We start from the raw sequence: 19,552 nt of genomic DNA, 5'->3' as shown, positions 1-19,552 counted from the left end.
AGACAGATTGTTGTCAGAGTTCTATATGAAAGACGTTTGGTAGCGGGCACAGTGGCTCACATCTGTAATCCCAGCCCTTTGGGAGGCCAAGGTGGGTGGATTGCTTGAGCCCGGATTTTGAGACCAGCCTGGGCAACATAGGGAGACCCCCATCTCTAGAAAAAAATAGAAAAATTGAGATGAGTGTGGTGGCACGCACCTGTGATTCCGGCCACTTGGGAGGCTGAGATGGGTGGGTCACCTGAGACCAGGAGGTTGAGGCTGCAGTGAGCTGTGAATGTGCCACTGCTCTCCAGCCTGGTTGACAGAGAAAGACCCTGTCTCAAAAAAAAAAAAAAAAAAATGGACCAGGCGCAGTGGGTCACGCCTGTAATCCCAGTACTTTGGAAGGTCGAGGCGGGGGGATCACAAGGTCAGGAGTTCGAGACCAGCCTGACCAACATGGTGAAACCCCGTCTCTACTAAAAATACAAAAATTAGCTGGGCGTGGTGGCGTCCGCCTGTAATCCCAGCTACGCCGGAGGCTGAGGCAGGAGAATCGCTTGTACCTGGGAGGTAGAGATTGTAGTGAGCTGAGATCACGCCATTGCACTCCAGCCAGCCTGAGTGATAGAGACTCCGTCTCAAAAAAAAAAAAAAAAAAAAAAAAAAAGGAAGAAAAAAAAAGATATTTGGTGTGGGAAATTAGAAAACACAGAACAGGCCGGGCACAGTGGCTCACCCCTATAATCTCAGCACTTTGGGAGGCCGAGGCAGGCAGATCACGAGGTCAAGAGATCGAGACCATCCTGACCAATACGGTAAAACCCCGTCTCTACTAAAAATAGAAAAATTGGCCGGGTGTGGTGGCTCACGCCTGTAATCTCAGCACTCTGGGAGGCCGAGGCGGATGGATCACAAGATCAGGAGATTGAGACAATCCTGGCTAAAACAGTGAAACCCCATGTCTACTAAAAAATACAAAAAAAAAAAGCTGGGCGTGGTGGCCGGCACCTGTAGTCCCAGCTACTCGGGAGGCTGAAGCAGGAGAATGGTGTGAACCTGGGAGGCGGAGCTTGCAGTGAGCCAAGATCACGCCACTGCACTCCAGCACTCTAGCCTGGGCGACATAGCGAGACTTTGTCTCAAAAACAAAAAAAAAAAACAAAAATTAGCCGGGCATGGTGTTGTGCACCTGTAGTCCCATCTACTCAGGAGGCTGAGGCAGGAGAATTACTTGAGCCCGGGAGGCAGAGGGTGCAGTGAGCCAAGATCACTCCACTGCACTCCAGCCTGGGCAACAGAGAAAGATACCATATCAAAAAAAAAAAAAAAAAGAAAACGCAGAACAAAGAAATGGTCTGATATCCCACTGCTCAGAGATACTACTATTCTATCTAGATCCCTCTAGATCCCTCTAGATTTTTCTTAGCACATTTTTTTCATAAAAAATGGGATCCTAATTCATGTTACCCACTCTGTATGTTTTTCGCTATCTTTTTTTTTTTTTTTTTTTTTGAGACAGTCTCTCTCTGTTGCCCAGGCTGGAGTGCAGTGGAGCAATCTCAGCTCACTGCAACCTCTGCCTCCCGGGTTCAAGCGATTCTCCTGCCTCAGGTCTTGAGTAGGTGGGATTACAGGCGCACACCACCACGCCTGGCTAATTTCTGTATTTTTAGTAGAGATGGGGTTTCACCATGTTGGTCAGGCTGGTCTCAAACTCCTGACCTCGTGATCCTCCCTCCTGCCTTGGCCTTCCAAAGTGCTGGGATTATAGACGTGAGCTACCGTGCCAGCCCACTATCATTTTAAATAGTTACTGGTGTGAGCAGCGTGGCAGCACCTGGGGGTTGTGCAGAGAGGACAGGGTGCCCGGCCACAGTCTCCCTGCCTGCAATCTCTCCTGTCTGTAGCACCTGTTGCCATGTGCCTTTCAAAACCATGAGTGTTTGGGTTCCTGTGAATATGCTGTTCTTGTTAAGTATTTAATTTATTATTTTTGACATGGAGTTTCGCTCTTGTTGCCCAGGCTGGAGAGCAATGGTGTGATCTCGGCTCACTGCAACCTCCGCCTCCTGGGTTGAAGTGATTCTCCTGCTTCAGCCTCCCGAGTAGCTGGGATTACAGGCATGTGCCACCACACCTGGCTAATTTTGTATTTTTAGTAGAGATGGGGTTTCTCCATGTTGGTCAGGCTGGTTGCGAACTCCTAACCTCAGGTGATCCGCCCGCCTCGGCCTCCCAAAGTGCTGGGATTACAGGCGTGAGCCACTGCACCCGGCCGTATTATTTTTTTTTTTTAGTGACAGAATCTTGCTGTGTTACTCAGGCTGAAATGCAGTGGCATGATCATGGCTCACTGCAGCCTCAGCCTCCTGGGCTCAGGCGATCCTCTTCCCTCAGCCTCCTGAGTAGCTGGGACCACAGGTGCATGCCACCACACCTGGCTAATTTTTTAAATATTTTGTAGAGACGAGGACTCACCTTGTTGTCCAGGCTGGTCTTGAACTCCAGGACTCAAGCGATCCACCTATCTCAGCCTCCCAAAATGCTGGGATTACAGGTGTGAGCCACCCTGCCCAGCCCTTGGCTAATTTTTGCAACATTTTTTTGTAGAGACAAGGTCTGGCCTTTTCACTCAGGTGGGTCTTGAACTCTTGGCTTTAAGGCTTTCTGCCTCAGCCTCCTAAAATGCTCGGATTACAGGCTTGAGCCACTGTCCTCAGCCTGGTGAAGCATTTGTTTAGAGTCTCACAGACAGTTAGTTGGAATTGTGGGTTTAACTGTGACCTGCAGCCTTTCCCACCAAGTCCCCTAACTAATGTGCAGGACACTTTGGTCGCTGGGCTGTAGTGAAGGCTTTCTGCGTTATGTGCCTGGCGTCACCCAAGCACTGTTTGCTGAGATGATCAGAAACTTCATAAAGAAGTGGCCACTGTCGTTTCCACTTTGTAAGCTAGGAATTGGCAGACTGCCTGTGGTCAGTAGCCAGTAAGTGCTGGTGAGGGGCATTTGGCCACAGTTTGAGCTGTTGGCCTCCCGGGATGGCAGGTGTGGGTGGCTGCCAGGGCTGCCCCGCCTGTGCTGCGCCTGTAGACAGTCTGCAGAAACACATGCCCTCCCTATCCTCACTGTTTGATTTTGACCATAAAGGGCCTTTGATGTGTTGTGCAATTCACAGTGAGTGGGTGGGGTGCACCAACGGTATTATAAAATAAATAAAAGGCTGGCCACAGAGTGGAACCACAGCGAGGCCTCCTAGGCACAGGCGACAGGGCTGAGCCGGAAGCTCCTGCCTGGTGCCTGGTGACTCATTCTCTTGCCCTTTCGTGTCTGCCACCCTGAGTGACCGAGAAATCACCTGCTCATTCAGTGTAAGCAGAAGGGGTGAGAGTGCCCTGCCCCACGGTCATTCGATGCTGTCTGGTCAGCCCATCACCTGTACCTTCCCCTGGGGGTGACACCAAGTGTCTGCCGCCGTGCAGAACACCCACGAGATACGTAGGTGGGGTATCCTGGGACCTGATGGGGGTGCTGGCAATCTTTTTTTTTTTTTTTTGAGACGGAGTCTCGCTCTGTCGCCCAGGTTGGAGTGCAGTGGCGCAATCTCGGCTCACTGCAGGCTCCGCCTCCCAGGTTCATGCCAGTCTCCTGCCTCAGCCTCCTGAGTAGCTGGGACTACAGGCAGCCGCCACCAAGCCTGGCTATTTTTTTTTTTTTGCATTTTTAGTAGAGACAGGGTTTCACCGTGTTAGCCAGGATAGTCTCCATCTCCTGACCTCGTGATCCCCCCGCCTCGGCCTCCCAAAGTGTTGGGATTACAGGTGTGAGCCACCACACCTGGCCAGTGCTGGCAATCTTGGCTGACCCTTCAGGCAGAGGCCACATCCCTGATTTTATGGAGGAAGTAAAATAGATATTTTTATAGCTGACGGTGACCTGATTTTGATCACTTTTTTTTTTTTTGATCCCACTCTGTCACCAGGCTGGAGTGCAATGGCGCGATCTCGGCTCACTGCAACCTCTGCCTCCCAGGTTCAAGTGATTCTGCTTCAGCCTCCCGAGTAGCTGGGACTACAGGTGTGCCACCACACCCAGCTAATTTTTTGTATTTTTAGTAGAGATGGGGTTTCACCATGTTGGCCAGGATGATCTCAATCTCTTGATCTCATGATCTGCCTGCCTTGGCCTCCCATGGTGCTGGGATTACAGGTGTGAGCCACCGTGTCCGGCTCTCAATCACATTTTTTAGTATAAACTTTGTGACCTTTGGGTGCAAAGGTAGGTTATTTGTTTTATATATAGGTATATAAAGGTAGGTTATTTGTTTTTTATATATATATATATATATATTTTTTTTTTTTTTTTTTGAGACAGAGTTTCACTCTTGTTGCCCAGGCTGGAGTGCAGTGGTGCGATTGTGGCTCACTGCAACCTCTGCCTCCCGAGGTCAGGAGATTCTGCTGACTCAGCCTCCCGAGTAGCTGGGATTATAGGCGCCCGTTGCCATGCCCAGCTAATTTTTTGTATTTTTAGTAGAGACAGGGTTTCACCATGTTGGCCAGGCTGGTCTTGAACTCCTGACCTTATGATCTGCCCGCCTCAGCCTCCCAAAGTGCTGGGATTACAGGCATGAGCCACCACACCCGGCCCTTGTTATATATATAGTATATAATGACAGCATCTGCATGAATGGGGGCCAATTGTCAGTATTGCTAAAACAGAAGCGAGACCTCTCCATGCCGGTGTGAACCAGGGCGGGCCTTTTCATGGCCAGCGTGAGTAAGGGGGCCCTCTCTGTGGTCAGCATCTGCATGTTGTGCGGTGTGCCTTTGTCACATTCATATGGAAGTTCATGTGAGGTGAGGAGATGCTTGCCCTGCTTCTCCCAGTGCCTGTCTGCTTTGGTCGTCTCTTGGTGTTTCCGAAGGCCCCGTCATAAGAGAAGATGGAGCTAACACAGAGCAAGGTGCCTTGTTGGGGAATGGCCCTCCTCTCTTCTTCTCGGGGCTGGAGCCTGCAGCCACGTGGGACAGACCATAAGTTGTACATACGACGCTGCGGCAGCCATCACTCTGGGGCGGTGACCCCTCCTCAGCAGTCGGCCCCTGCAGGCAGTGGGTTGAGCCCTGGTCTGGGCGCCCTTGACCAGGTTTGTGCCTGGACTGGGGGAGGCGAGACGTGGGGAGGGCGCTGGCTGTGGCCTGGCTGTTGGCCTCAGGGTCAACTTTGCCCGCTGGGACGCGCTGCCCCAACTCCAGTGGCACCGCCTAGCAGTTGGAGAAAAACACCGTGGTGCATCCTGGCATGGCACGGCATAAAAGGGATGAGTCGCTGATAACCATGGAGGCAGGGGTGCATCTCAGGATCCTGTGCCAGTGAAGAAAGCCAGAGCGGAGGGGGCGCCGGAGCAGAGGGGCACAAGCTCCCGGTGAGACTGTTTATCCAGGACTCTAGAAAAGGCCGACTGACCTTGAGCGACAGGTGGATTTCCCCAAGGGAAGCCTGGGGGACCGGGTTGAATACGTGTGCTGAGGCGATGGTTTCCTGGGGAGCGGGGGCGCCCGCCTGGGCTGAGGCGATGGTTTCCTGAGGTGCGCGGGCACCTGCGGGGCTGAGGCGGTGGTTTTCTGGGGCGCACCCACGGGGGCTGAGGCTGGGATCTGGTGCGCATCAACGTACCAGGTAGGACTGTAGTTCTGTGCCGGCCCACTGAGCATCCAGCTGTGCGTCAGTAGAGCTGATTTTTACAAAGCCGTTTCCTTGCCTTTGTTCATTCCAGAGTTCTGCGCACTTAGGAACCGTGCACAGGGCGGTGCTGCCTCCCTGAAGGCTTGGGCAGAGTCTTTCCCTGCGCGGGACTCTAACGGGGCTGGGCCTGGGAAGGGCCTGCGGCTGCCTCTGCGGGGCGGGTTCCGTCTGCCGGCTGTGCTGTTCGGGGGGTCGGGATGCAGGTCGCTGATGGCACTGGCCGTGTCTGAGGATTGCACCGCTCACCTGGGGTGCCCCTCCTCCTCCTGGTATAAATTACGACTTACCTTATCAAAATAGGGATCGAGTAAGTGTGTCTGTGTCATGTGCTAACGTGCGGCCTGTGGTCTTGTGATAACACTGGAAGTGTCTACTGACCACCTGCGGGCGTTTTCTGCTCAGTTGTGTTTGTCAGGCTTCTGTTTATCCCCACAAACTCTGCGGGACACTGGGCGGGTTGGTTGGGAAGCTGCTCATGGTGCCCTTGGCCATGTGATCCTTGCAAACCTCCCCGGACGACCACGGGCCCGTGAGGCTTGTGCCTGACCTGCCTTTCCATATCCCTTCTGCCCTGCACTGCTTCCAGCCGTTTCTATGCACCCGCATTCCGGCCCCCAGCCTCCTTCCAGGAGGTCTCAGAAAGGATCCAGCAGGAGACCTGTGGAGCAAATGTAGCCCCCATGCTATGGAATCGGCGTCCTTGAGCAGGTGGCCTCGTGTCCAGTGCTGACCCGTAATATGGCCAAGCCAGCTCTCTGACACTTGGCCCCAGATCTGCCCCTCATGGAGGCTGCTGGTCAATGCGGACGGTCCTGGGTATTTCAGATGTGACTCTTGCGGGCTGCAGGGCTCATGCACTGGGCTCCCCATGGTCTGCGGCATTTCCTGTGGGCTGTGGGGCTTCCCATGGGCAGGTCTCCCCATGGACTGTGGGGTTCCCCATGGGCTGTGGGGCTCTCCTGTGGGCTTTGGGGTTCCCACAGGCTGGTGTCTCCAGGGTGGGTTGCTCATTCTGTACCGTATTCCGTCCCCTGTGGCAGTTTACACCTTTTCCCTTTGCAGCCGGAGTGGTGAAGACCTGTGCTCATGCTCCTAGAGAGATGCAGGTGAGAACCCGTCACACCCCTCAGTGTTTTGTTTTGTTGGTGTGTGTGGGGGGGGGGGGGGGGGGGGTGGGTGGTGGAGTCTCGCTCTGTTGCCCAGGCTGGAGTCAGTGGTGTGATCTTATCTCACTGCAAGCTCCCGGGTTCACCTAATTCTCCTGCCTCAGACTCCCGAGTAGCTGGGACTACAGGCACCTGCCACCACGCCTGGCTAATTTTTTGTATTTTTGGTAGAGACAGGGTTTCACCGTGTTAGCCAGGATGGTCTTGATCTCTTGACCTTGTGATCCACCCGCCTCAGCCTCCCAAAGTGCTGGAATTATAGTTGTGAGCCACCGTGCCCCACCTGTTTTTTTTTTTTTTTTTTTAATCTTATTTTGGCTTTCTTTTCTTTCTTTTCTTTTCTTTTTTTTTTTTTTTTTTTTGAGACGGAGTCTCGCTCTGTCGCCCAGGCTGGAGTGCAGTGGCACAGTCTCGGCTCACTGCAAGCTCCGCCTCCCAGGTTCACACCATTCTCCTGCCTCAGCCTCCCGAGTAGCTGGGACTACAGGCACCCGCCACCACACCTGGCTAATTTTTTGTATTTTTAGTAGAGACAGGGTTTTATCGTGTTAGCCAGGATGGTCTCGATCTCCTGACCTCGTGATCCCCCCGCCTCGGCCTCCCAAAGTGCTGGGATTACAGGCGTGAGCCACCGCGCCTGGCCTCTTTCCTTTCTTTTTCTTTTCTTTTCTTTTTTCTTTGTTTCGAGACAGGGTCTTGACCTCTTGCCTAGGCTGGTCTTGAACTCCTGGGCTCAAGCAGCCCTCCTACCTCAGTCTCCCAAGTGCTGGGATTTCAGGCCTGAGCCACGCTTGGCTCTCAGTTTTGGGAAACAAGTGGCACTGGCATCCATGGCGTCTACCAGGTGACCGCTCCCTGCCATCTGGTGCCAGAGCCCCTTCCCTGGACGTGAGTGCAGACCAGAGCTGGGACGCAGCTGCAGGCAATGGCTCACCTCTTCCCCCAGGCCACTGCCCGCCATCCGCAGAGGGCTTTTCTGCCTGTGTTGCTTCTTGCCAGGCTTCTGTGTCTGCCAGTGTCTGGGCTCTGAAGGATACACTCATCCATCCACCGCCCACAGCTCCAGAAAATGAGAGTCCCCAGGAGCCAGCGATTCTGTGTGTAGGATTCACCCACCATCCTCAGTGGCTCTGTGGGACTGAGGTGGCTGGAGACACATGGATGGGGTCTTGAGGGGCAGACACACACCAGAGTCTGCATGGACTCCCTGCCTCGCGGACAGCCAGGTCCCACTTGCTTCAGAGATGAGGATGTGTGGCCCAGGGGAGTCGAGGCACAGGTCAGCATCAGCACCTGCCATGCTGACTCAGCGCTTGCACAGGCCTCCCACACCTGTGCAGAGGAAACACAGCCGTAGGAGCACATCTGTCCCCACCTGGGCACAGGTACACACTCCACTGCGGGCAGGTACAGGGTGATGGGTTGAGGGGAGACATAGTCATGAGTTATTGCCTCCCGTTAGACCCCACTACCAGCAGGGCCATCCCTGGAGCCTGGGGTGTGCGCCATGTTCCCCAGCTGCCCCTCGGTCACCTCCTCCTGGAGCCTGGGGTGTGCACCACTGTTTGCAGCCACCCTGCCCTGAGCCAGGCCTGGGAGAAGCACCCAGCCTCATGCCTGCGGCGTGTGCTGCCTGGGTTTCCCTGGCCACAAGACGGGGCGCTCTGTGCTTCTCAGAAGGTCGTGCATCTTTGGGTCTGTACGGCCACCTCCATCTTCATGTCCAGCTCACTTGGAATTGGGCTTTCATTGGCTCATTCCTGGCTCATCATCCAGGGCTCACAGATGTGTGTTCCCAGCCATTTTACTAATTCCAGCCTCTGTCTTTCAGAATACAGCTGGTCTCCAACTTAGGATGGCTCCACTTAGGCCTTTTCAACTTTACAACCAGCCTGAAGCATTCAGGGTGCCCGTCAATGAAGGGCAAGGCTGTGTCTGGATAACCCTTTGAGGTCGGAATCCACTTTCCATCTCATATTCCCAGCTATGAGGGGGTTTAACCCTTCGTGGGTCGGAATCCACCTTCTACCTCATATTCCCAGCTATGAGAGGTTTACCAGGACGCAGCCTTGTCGTAAGTTGAGGAGCTCTGTGGTTGGAGAAAAAGGCGATTTGCTTTTCAAAATGGCTATAATTATTTTAGGTGGTGTACTGACCTGTGCTGCTTAAGCAAAACCATCAGAACGTACTTTTAACAACACAAAGGTCTTGGTGGGGCGGGGCACGTGCTATGCAGAGCTCTCCTGGAGCTGCTGTTTGCTGTTTCCCCATAGTGGTTGTCACCAGCAGGTGCCACGTGGTGCCTTACTACCAGGGAGGGTGGCGGCTCCTGCCTGGGTATGGAAGGCACAGAGAGCAGCGGGCCCAGAGCATCCCGGAGCATGGGTAGTATGAGGCAGGAGGGCCTATAGCAGTGGCTTCAGGTGATTCCCAGGGCCAGATCTACCTCCAGCCTCCTCTTACCATGTTCTGGGTGGCATCCGTCACACCCAGGTGGTCTTTTGGCATTAAACATTTTTTTGTGGCCAGGCGCGGTGGCTTCAGCCTGTAATCCCAGCACTTTGGGAGGCCGAGGCGGGCGGATCACAAGGTCAGGCGTTGGAGACCAGCCTGACCAACATGACGAAACCTTGTCTCTACTAAAAATAAAAAAATTAGCCGGGCGTGGTGGCGCGTGCCTGGAGTCGCAGTTACTCTGGAGGCTGAGGCGGGAGAATCGATTGAACCCAGGAGGCGGAGGTTGTAGTGAGCCGAGATCGCGCCACTGCACTTCAGTCTGGGTGAAAGTGTGAGGCTCCGTCTCAAAAAAAAAAAAATATATATATATATGTATATATATATATATGTTTGCTTTTAATTTTTATATTCTTGAGTGTACGTAGTAATTCTAAAGGTATTTAATGAGGAAAGCTGGAACTCTCTCTAATTTGCATGTGTGTGTTAAGGGATGTGGAGGGATGGTGTGAAGCTTGATCTGTTTCTAAATTTCTCCATGAAACCATCACAGCGAAGCTTCATAATTTTGTGTAACTTTTCTGTTTAGATTTTATCCACGCCTATGTGGCATTATTGGTGTTGTCATCTTACCTTGCTGGAATCCTTTTAAAGCATTTACCCCTTTGCAGTTCAGTAATTTGTGGTCAGGCACGATGGCTCATGCCTGTAATCCCAGCACATTAGGACACCGAGGTGGGCAGATGGCTTGAGCCCAGGAGTTCAAGACCAGCCTGGGCGACATAATGAGACCTCATCTATATAAAAAATGAAAAAGTAGCCGGGAGTGGCAGTGTGCGCCTGTAGTCCCAGCTACCCGGGAGGCTGAGGTGGGAGCCCAGGGAAAAAAAAAGAAAATGTCAGTGCAGGAAACGTGTTGCTCATGAGCGTGTGGGGGGCTGTCAGTTCTGAGGTTCTCACGCAGCCTGGGAAGAGGCAGGTGTGATGTGTGGGATTGAGACATGTCCAGGCACAGGAACCAATGAAAGAACTGTACAACATTTACTTTTTCAGAGGGAGGAAATGGAAAGCAAAAAATGCCCCAAAGAAGGCAAGAAAGCAAAAGGAAGTAGAGCAGATGTGATAAACCAACCCGATCTGACGGTGGCCCAGCTCCCTCCACATCACACTAAATGTAACCGGACCAGACAGCCTCGTTAAAAGGAAAAATTGTCATGCTGCCTTTTTAAAAGGCAGGCTGCTTACACAAGTACAAGAATATAGAATGGTTAAACGTGAAAAGACGGAAGATGAAAGTACCACAGTGACCAGAGAGCCGGTGCCGTGGCCATGCTGGATGTGGGAGCAGCCGTGGGAGTCCCAGAGAGGTGCCTTCCTGCGGCAGGAGGAGCACCTTTCTCCACCATCCACGAACACCTGGGCAGGGGAGACCTTCTGTGTGGCCCTGACATTTGGGCCTCTTAGGCCAGCCTAGAGTGCACTGGCCGCCTCATGGCTTCTCATTTCCTGTTGCCTTGAAGCTAATAGGGTCCTTATAGCTGTCAAACCCCACAGGTGTTTGTTTATGACACAGCTCCTGGGCATTGATTCTGCCGTCAGCCCCTCCTCACCACTTCACTGGACTTTCCCTTCTGTGATGGGCACGTTTTTCCCTAAGTCACTGTGTCTTCTCGTGCCTCCTCTCCACAACATTTTTGTTTTTGAGACAGAGTCTGGAGCACAGGCTGGAACACAGTGGCGTGATCATGTCTTACTGCAGACTCCTGGGCTCCAGCGAGTCTCCTGCCTTACCCTCCCAAGTCACTGGGATTCCAGGTGTGTGCCACCACACCGGACCCTAAAGAAAGCCTTTGAACACACAGAAGAGTTGCGAGGAGTCTGTCACAACCTGGCTCTGCAGGGTCTCCCATCCTCTGTGTCCCCGGACTCTGCCTGAGTCCCGGCGCCTGTTCCAGAAGAGCTGTGCACGTGTTCCTGTTTGAGGTCATCAGCGTGGGGGGCTGGGCACAGCTCTCACCAAGTCTCCAGCTGCATTCTCTCCGCACAGCCAGGGGTCAGATCCGCTCTCACCGAGGCCCCGGCCGCATTCTCTCCGCACAGCCAGGGGTCAGATCCGCTCTCACCAAGGCCCCGGCCGGCCGCATTCTCTCCGCACCGCCAGGGGTCACGTCAGTGCTCACCAAGGCCCCGGCCGCATTCTAACCACACAGCCAGTGGTCAGATTCTCCCACAGCATCTCTACCTGTCTGAGAAGTGCAGGAGTAGGTGGAGGTGCTCGTTAGGGGTGGGCATACAGGTGCACACATGGGCATGCGGGCGCACACACAGGTGGATACATGGGCACGCACACACAAAGCATGCATCCATAGGCTCACGCACAGGCAGGCACGCGAGCACATGCCCCTCCCGCCACTGGATCCCAGCTATATTTGGGGGGATCCTGAAACTCCCATGTGACCTCCCCTTGGACGTGTCTTTGACCAGAAGGTTCTTGGTCGCATCTGCTGGTAGTGAAGGCCAAGCCCGGCTGCCTGTGTCTTCAGGTACAGGAGCCATCTGAGTGCTGAGGGCAGATCCTGGGAGCCAGGGCAGTTGTCTGGGATTGTTACGAAAATCAATAGTAAACAGGCTGCCCTTCTTTGTTTTCTTTTCTCCCAGCTGCCTTCTCCCACTTCTCTCCCCTTTGCTGCCTGACCTTGGTGCTTGTGTGCAGTGGAACTTGCTATGTGCTGGAGCTTGTGGAAAATGGGAAACCTGCAATTCTCCTGCTTCTCATTTTAAAGACAAACAGGTTTTCCAAAAATGTGAAAGGCACACCTGGGAAGTCAGAGTGGGAGAAGGATTTGGAATTGGACACATGAACACAGAAGGCTTCGTTCTGCTGTATGTGGCTCCTAAGTGACGGGACAGGTGTGAGCCCCATGGCAGCAGGAGGGCAGGGCACGTGCTTCCAGTGCGTGCCAAGACAGACGCGCCATGTGCTGTGGGCTACAGATGCGCCGTGTGCCGTGGGCTACAGATGCACTCATGTGCCGTGGGCTGCATACATGCCGTGTGCCGTGGGCTGCAGACGCGCCATGTGCTGTGGACGTAGACTTCTTAAACTTCTGCATGGCAGTGGCCTTCTCTCTTCCATTTGAAATGTTTTTATTTGGCCAAATAGATGTTTATAGAAAGTTACCAAAGTTCAGTGTTCCTTCATAGTAACGGGGAAACTTTAGTACTTAATCTGAGATCTGAGGTTGGCTGCAGTGGTTGTTAGAATGATAATATCAGTAGCTGCTGAGCAGCTGTGGCTTTAAGTATCAGAGGAATAATGGTGTCATTTATAAATACTGCATGATGCTTAAAGCAAAGAGCCTGAAGCTGCAGGCTGGTATCATTTTATCTGCTCTATGTCAGGTACGGAGAGGAGACGAGGAGTGAACCAAACTTACAAAGGCCAGCCACTGGTGGTCGGTGTTTCCAGAGAACCTGTTTCCCAAGAGCGGCCCCATGGTTGCTGTCAGCCTGAGGCTGCCGTGACTTGGTCGTGACTGTCCGTGGCCTGCAGTGAGCGACCAAGCCACAGTGGGTGGGTCAGAGGGACTCTCGGACATTGGCGCTGGCAGGGGCCTGACATTGTGAACCGTGTTTTCCATTGTGGCACGGGGCCCTGCACCTGCCTCCCGAGCAGCTGAGCACGGTCACTCGCAGTGTTCATATGAAAGGCCCTGCTTGTGTGTTCTGGCCCCATGCGATGCCCTCCGGAGTGCATGGAGGCCACAGCCCCAGGGGAAATGGCCCCGTGCAGGGAGGCCCCGCCCACCAGCGCCACAGGCTGTCCCCAGCTCGCAGTGCTAGCTCATCTCCCCAGGCATCCCATGTCACCAGAGTCCAAGGTGCCGGGCTGCCTGCCCCGCTCCCATCTTGTGAAAGGGCCTTTCCTGGCGTGAGTAGAACTGGGGCTTTCCCTAGGTTCTGCTCATCAGGTGGACGGCTAGAAGCTGCGCTGGTCCCTCCCTCCACACCAAGGACTCTGATGCGCAGGTGCACAGTCACCCATGCAGGTGTGCTTGCACCTCCGACATGGCAGTTCCTCCGGCCACGTGCACATGCAGGGTGGCCCATTGTGGTAGCCTTGGGAGGTGTCTTGGTTATCTTGTGTCGCTGTGACCTGTGGAGATCCAACTGAGGTAGTCATCACCCCTTGGGGGACACATTCCAAGACCCGGGTGGAGGCCTGAAACTGCCATAGTGCTGAACTCTGTATATACTGTTTTCCCCTCTGGGAACACACCTCTGATCAAATTTAACTTACAAGTTAGGCACAGTAGAGACTAAAAACAAATGTGAATCAAATGGAATGATTGTAAGGGTGCACTGTGATAAACCCCCTGTGAGGCTGATGACTGTGAGGGTGCACTGTGATAAACACCCTGTAAAGCTGGTCTCTTTCTCTTGCAGTCTTACCGCTCTCTGCGTACCTAGTTTCAGACCTTGGCTGAACGCAAGTAACTGAAACTAGGGAAAGCACAGCTGAGTGGGGGCAGCCGCTAGGAGGGAGGGGCAGCCTCAGGGCACACTGTGGGGCCTTGGCAGTTAGGGACCCTGCAGAGTCCACACGCCAGTTGGTTGGCAGCACAGCAGAGCACCTGGAAGGGGCACATGCCTGTGACAGGAGTTAGATGTGGTGGAGAGAGGCGCTTAAAATTATTGAGGAGAAGATGGATTATTCAGTATTTAATGCTGACAGCTGGCTCTCCATTTTGATGTGACGGAGCGAGCTAGATTTTATTTTTTATTATTTTATTTTTTATCTTTAGGCTCTGCTGGACTGGCCTAGATTTTGTATACACACATTTCAGATGAAGGTCTAAAAAAAACTGGAGCATATAAAGAAAAATAGAATATATTTGTGATTTTGGAGTAAGGAAGGACTGTGTTTCCAAAATAGAAAATAAATAAAGGAAAAGATTGGAATATCTGATGTATTGATTTATTGATTTATTGATTTATTTATTTTATTTTTGAGACAGAGTCTTACTCTGTCGCCCAGGCTGGAGTGCAGTGCTGCAATCTCAGCTCACTGCAACCTCTGCCTCCCGGGTTCAAGCGATTCTCCTGCCTCAGCCTCCCAAGTAGCTGGGATTACAGGCATGTGCCACCACACCTGGCTAATTTTTTTATTTTTAGTAGAGATGGGGTTTCACCATGTTGGTCAGGCTGTTTTTTTTGTTTTGTTTTGTTTTTTGAGACGGAGTCTCGCTCTGTCGCCCAGGCTGGAGTGCAGTGGTGTGATCTCAGCTTACTGCAAGCTCCGCCTCCCGGGTTCACGCCATTCTCCGGCCTCAGCCTCCCGAGTAACTGGGACTACAGGCGCCCGCCACCATGCCCGGCTAGTTTTTTGTATTTTTAGTAGAGACGGGGTTTCACTGTGTTGGCCAGGATGGTCTCATCTCCTGGCCTCGTGATCTGCCCGCCTCGGCCTCCCAAAGTGCTGGGATTAAAGGCATGAGCCACCGCACCCGGCCTGTCTGATTTCATAGAAATGAAAAACTTTTGTTTGACCAAAATCAACCTGAGCAATGTTAAAAAGAAAAATGACGTTTAGGGAGAAAATGTTTTTCGCGTGTATAGCCAGAGATTAATAACAAGGCTATTTGAAGACTTCTGTAAATCACCGAGAAACTCATAATCCACTCCATAGAATATGGCAAACCATATGAACAGATAAAGAGGAAGAAGTTTAAATGACAAATACCCTAAACTGCCAATCTGACCATTAATCAGGGAAATGCAGATTGAAAAAAGGTGTCATTTCCCGGCTAATTTTGCAGTAACAAGAGGAGGAACCTCTGCTCTAGGTAGGGGGACAGGAGGTGACACCACCCACACACACTGTCACATACCGGCCCTGACATCAGTCCCATGGCCATGCTTGGACTTGGGCACAGGTGCAGAGATGTCTGAGCTGAATCCCGAGGGCTTCATCCTGATCAAAACTCAGTGTCCTCTCCCGATGCGCACTTCGGAATGAGCAGAACATCTGCGTCCCATTTCTAGTGCCGTGCACGGAAAACAAACCCAAATGATCATGTGTGGATGCTCTGTGTGTGCCTGAAATCAAAGGAGAGATCTGATCATGTGTGGATGCTCTGTGTGTGCCTGAAATCAGAGGAGAGATCTGATCATGTGTGGATGCTCTGTGTGTGCACCAAAGCCCCCGCCTAAAATCAGAGAGAGCTGCAAAGATGCCTGGCGCTTTAATGCATCCCGTTGGAAAGGACAGAGGGACAAGAGGACAGGTGGAGATGCTGGTCTTTTCTCCATGCTCCGTATTTTTCTCCAAATTGCTTGTGTTTTTAATTAATACATTGAGATATTCAGATAACATGAAAATGTGGAGTAAAATGAGAGGCTGTTGGCAGGCTGTCACTGACGTGCCCTGCTTGCCTGTTTGCAGGTATGGATCCTGGCGGGAGCCAGTCAACCCCTATTATGTCAATGCCGGGTATGCCCTGGCCCCAGCCACCAGCGCCAACGACAGCGAGCAACAGAGCCTGTCCAGCGATGCAGACACCCTGTCCCTCACGGACAGCAGCGTGTAAGTCCCGCCCCAGATACCCAGTCCCTCCCGGACAGCAGCGTGTAAGTCCCGCCCCAGATACCCAGTCCCTCCCGGACAGCAGCGTGTAAGTCCCACCCCACATACCCAGTCCCTCCCGGACAGCAGCCTGTAAGTCCCGCCCCAGATACCCTGTCCCTCCCGGACAGCAGCGTGTAAGTCCCGCCCCAGATACCCAGTCCCTCCCGGACAGCAGCGTGTAAGTCCCGCCCCGCATACCCAGTCCCTCCCGGACAGCAGCGTGTAAGTCCCGCCCCGCATACCCAGTCCCTCCCGGACAGCAGCGTGTAAGTCCTGCCCCAGATACCCAGTCCCTCCCGGACAGCAGCGTGTAAGTCCTGCCCCAGATACCCAGTCCCTCCCGGACAGCAGCGTGTAAGTCCCGCCCCGCACACCCAGTCCCTCCCGGACAACAGCGTGTAAGTCCTGCCCCGCATACCCAGTCCCTCCCGGACAGCAGCGTGTAAGTCCCGCCCCGCATACCCAGTCCCTCACAGACAGCAGCGTGTAAGTCCCGCCCCAGATACCCTGTCCCTCCCGGACAGCAGCGTGTAAGTCCCGCCCCAGATACCCAGTCCCTCCCGGACAGCAGCGTGTAAGTCCCGCCCCAGATACCCAGTCCCTCCCGGACAGCAGCGTGTAAGTCCCGCCCCGCATACCCAGTCCCTCCCGGACAGCAGCGTGTAAGTCCCGCCCCACATACCCAGTCCCTCCCGGACAGCAGCGTGTAAGTCCCGCCCCACATACCCAGTCCCTCCCGGACAGCAGCGTGTAAGTCCCGCCCCGCATACCCAGTCCCTCACAGACAGCAGCGTGTAAGTCCCGCCCCAGATACCCAGTCCCTCCCGGACAGCAGCGTGTAAGTCCTGCCCCAGATACCCAGTCCCTCCCGGACAGCAGCGTGTAAGTCCCGCCCCGCATACCCAGTCCCTCCCGGACAGCAGCGTGTAAGTCCTGCCCCAGATACCCAGTCCCTCCCGGACAGCAGCGTGTAAGTCCTGCCCCAGATACCCAGTCCCTCACGGACAGCAGCGTGTAAGTCCCGCCCCAGATACCCAGTCCCTCCCGGACAGCAGCGTGTAAGTCCCGCCCCAGATACCCAGTCCCTCCCGGACAGCAGCGTGTAAGTCCCGCCCCGCATACCCAGTCCCTCCCGGACAGCAGCGTGTAAGTCCCGCCCCAGATACCCAGTCCCTCCCGGACAGCAGCCTGTAAGTCCCGCCCCAGATACCCAGTCCCTCCCGGACAGCAGCGTGTAAGTCCCGCCCCGCATACCCAGTCCCTCCCGGACAGCAGCGTGTAAGTCCCGCCCCGCATACCCAGTCCCTCCCGGACAGCAGCGTGTAAGTCCCGCCCCGCATACCCAGTCCCTCCCGGACAGCAGCGTGTAAGTCCCGCCCCAGATACCCAGTCCCTCCCGGACAGCAGCCTGTAAGTCCCGCCCCAGATACCCAGTCCCTCCCGGACAGCAGCGTGTAAGTCCCGCCCCAGATACCCAGTCCCTCCCGGACAGCAGCGTGTAAGTCCTGCCCCGCATACCCAGTCCCTCACGGACAGCAGCGTGTAAGTCCCACCCCACATACCCAGTCCCTCACGGACAGCAGTGTGTAAGTCCCGCCCCGCATACCCAGTCCCTCCCGGACAGCAGTGTGTAAGTCCGGTCCCAGACACCCTGTCCCTTGAGGACAGCAGTGTGTAAGTCCTGCCCCAGACACCCTGTTTCTTTCGGATGGCAGCGTGTTAAGTTCCACCCTGCTGCAGAGCATGGCCAGCTCAGAGGGGGCTTCGTGCTGACCCAGCGATGCCTGGGCTTTGTCTTCAGGGAAAGCGTTTCCTGGCTCCCCAGGTCTCAGTGAGAGTGCGTCTGACATGCAGGCAGGCTGCACTGCAGAGGCTGTCCTCCAAGCAGCACAAGTGAGGGCTCAGCTTTGTGTCGGTTGCTGCTCTCTCTGACCAGGGCTGCTGGGACCTCCCCACGAGGAAGGATCCAGGGTGAACCTAAGACAGTCTGTAGGCTGCCCAGGCTAGAGTTTGCTCTTTGGTTTTCAGAGTCTGGGATTTCAGCTTAAAGACAGGCACAGGCCAGCTGCCTCACCACTGGCTGTGGCGAGTGATGTCGTCCCTGAGGGTGGCGTTTCTGCCGACGCTGGTGCAGTACAGGGTCCTGTCTTGTCCCCGTCACCCACTTGGCAAGGGGCTGGGAGCAGGAGTGAGGGAAGATGCTGTAGTTGTGCTGAGGCCAGGGCCTCAGTGGCCCAGGGATGGCCTGGGCTACACATGTGTGACCCTTGAGGTGACAGGCAGAAGCTTATTCTTTCATTGTCCAGGGAAACCCCATGTGTAGGAACGTGCTTGTTTTATGACCTCTTCCCCTGTGCTTCGCAGCTGGCTTTTCGGGACCTATGTAACCCCAGGCGTTAGATGATGCCGACAGTCTTGTCGCAGTAGGGCACTGGCTGCCAGCCTGTGGGGGTCATTTGGAGTTTTGGTTACCCATGAAGCTCAGACCTTCCCAGCTCTGGTCTGTGCGCCACACGCTACCCGCCCACCAGCCATCCTAGCCAGGGCTGGGGCCGAGCCGTAGGCACCAGGGTCTCCCTGCAGCAGCGTCAGCATTGGAGGAGGCCAGCGGCTATGAACTTGTGAGCAGCTGAAGCCCGCGGACCGCCACCCCCCATCCCCACTGCGGCCAGTGGTGTCCCAGATGTCTTTCCCGCTTAGCTGGGTTCTCCATGAGGAAAGCCTGAAGATCTGGATAGGGCTGGAGAAGGAGGAGAGAGGGACTTCTCACCTGCTGGTGATTCTGCCCATCTTTTTATGAATATGTTTTAAGTGATGGTCCCACTCTATGTACCATTTTTATGGTTCTTTTCATTTTGAGACAGGATCTCACTGTCACCCAGGCTGGACTGCAATGGTGCGATCTTGGCTTACTGCAGCTTCCGTCTCCTGGGCCCAAACAATTCTGCCTCAGCCTTCAGAGTTGCTGAGGCTACAAGCGTGCGCCACCACGCCCGGCTAATGATTATTATTATTTTTGTGGAGACGAGGCCTTACTATGTAGTCTTGAACTCTGAGGCTCAAACAGTGTACCCACTTCAGCCTCACGAGAGCTGGGATTACGGGCATGAGCCACTGTGCCCGGCTGGTTTGTTCTTTTCATTTGCCTGTCTTTAAACATTTTTCCAAAACCTGAATTTCAGACGAGCAGAACAAGTTGTCAGATTCTATTTCTGAACCAGATTCAGCCAGCCCACATTGCCGTAGGTCTTGGCCCCTTCGTTTTTCCCCAGGTAACTGTGGTGGTGCGGGGGCAGCTCCCTGCCCCTTCCGGGCAGAGCTGCTGTGTGTGGCTTCTCCTGGTTTCTTTCATCCTCGTTTAGTTTTGAATCTTCAGAATAAAATGTTCAGCAGCACCTGACATGAGGTTACTGGAGTTGAAGCAGTGCCTGCCATGGTCCTGAAGCCTCGGGCCAGGTGGTTGGGTGTAGTGCAGCCCACAGAGCGCCTGACATGCATCCTAGCATCTGGTTTCCCTCTTCCCCAAAACTGTGTTACTACAACAAAAAGTAACCTGCCGACTCAGTTTTCTCAA

At 54.1% G+C, this 19,552-nt stretch overlaps 1 protein-coding gene across 8 annotated transcripts in view; it reads left to right on the top strand.

The window, feature by feature from the left end:
- Positions 1-19,552, top strand: part of AXIN1 (axin 1) — a 68,196-nt gene that overhangs the window by 24,596 nt on the left and 24,048 nt on the right. For 4 of the 8 annotated variants that reach the window (XM_063654729.1, XM_063654727.1, XM_054453620.2 and 1 more), the window contains exon 3: positions 15,796-15,936. The exons of the other annotated variants lie outside the window; for them this stretch is intronic. In XM_063654729.1, the coding sequence (XP_063510799.1) occupies positions 15,796-15,936 (141 nt within the window). The remainder of the gene's footprint in view (positions 1-15,795; positions 15,937-19,552) is intronic. 8 annotated transcript variants of the gene reach the window in all.

The sequence above is a fragment of the Pongo pygmaeus genome, chromosome 18 (assembly GCF_028885625.2).
Source record: "Pongo pygmaeus isolate AG05252 chromosome 18, NHGRI_mPonPyg2-v2.0_pri, whole genome shotgun sequence".
In the NCBI taxonomy this organism is placed as follows: Eukaryota; Metazoa; Chordata; class Mammalia; order Primates; family Hominidae; genus Pongo; species Pongo pygmaeus.
This window is presented reverse-complemented; position numbering and strand designations above follow the sequence as displayed.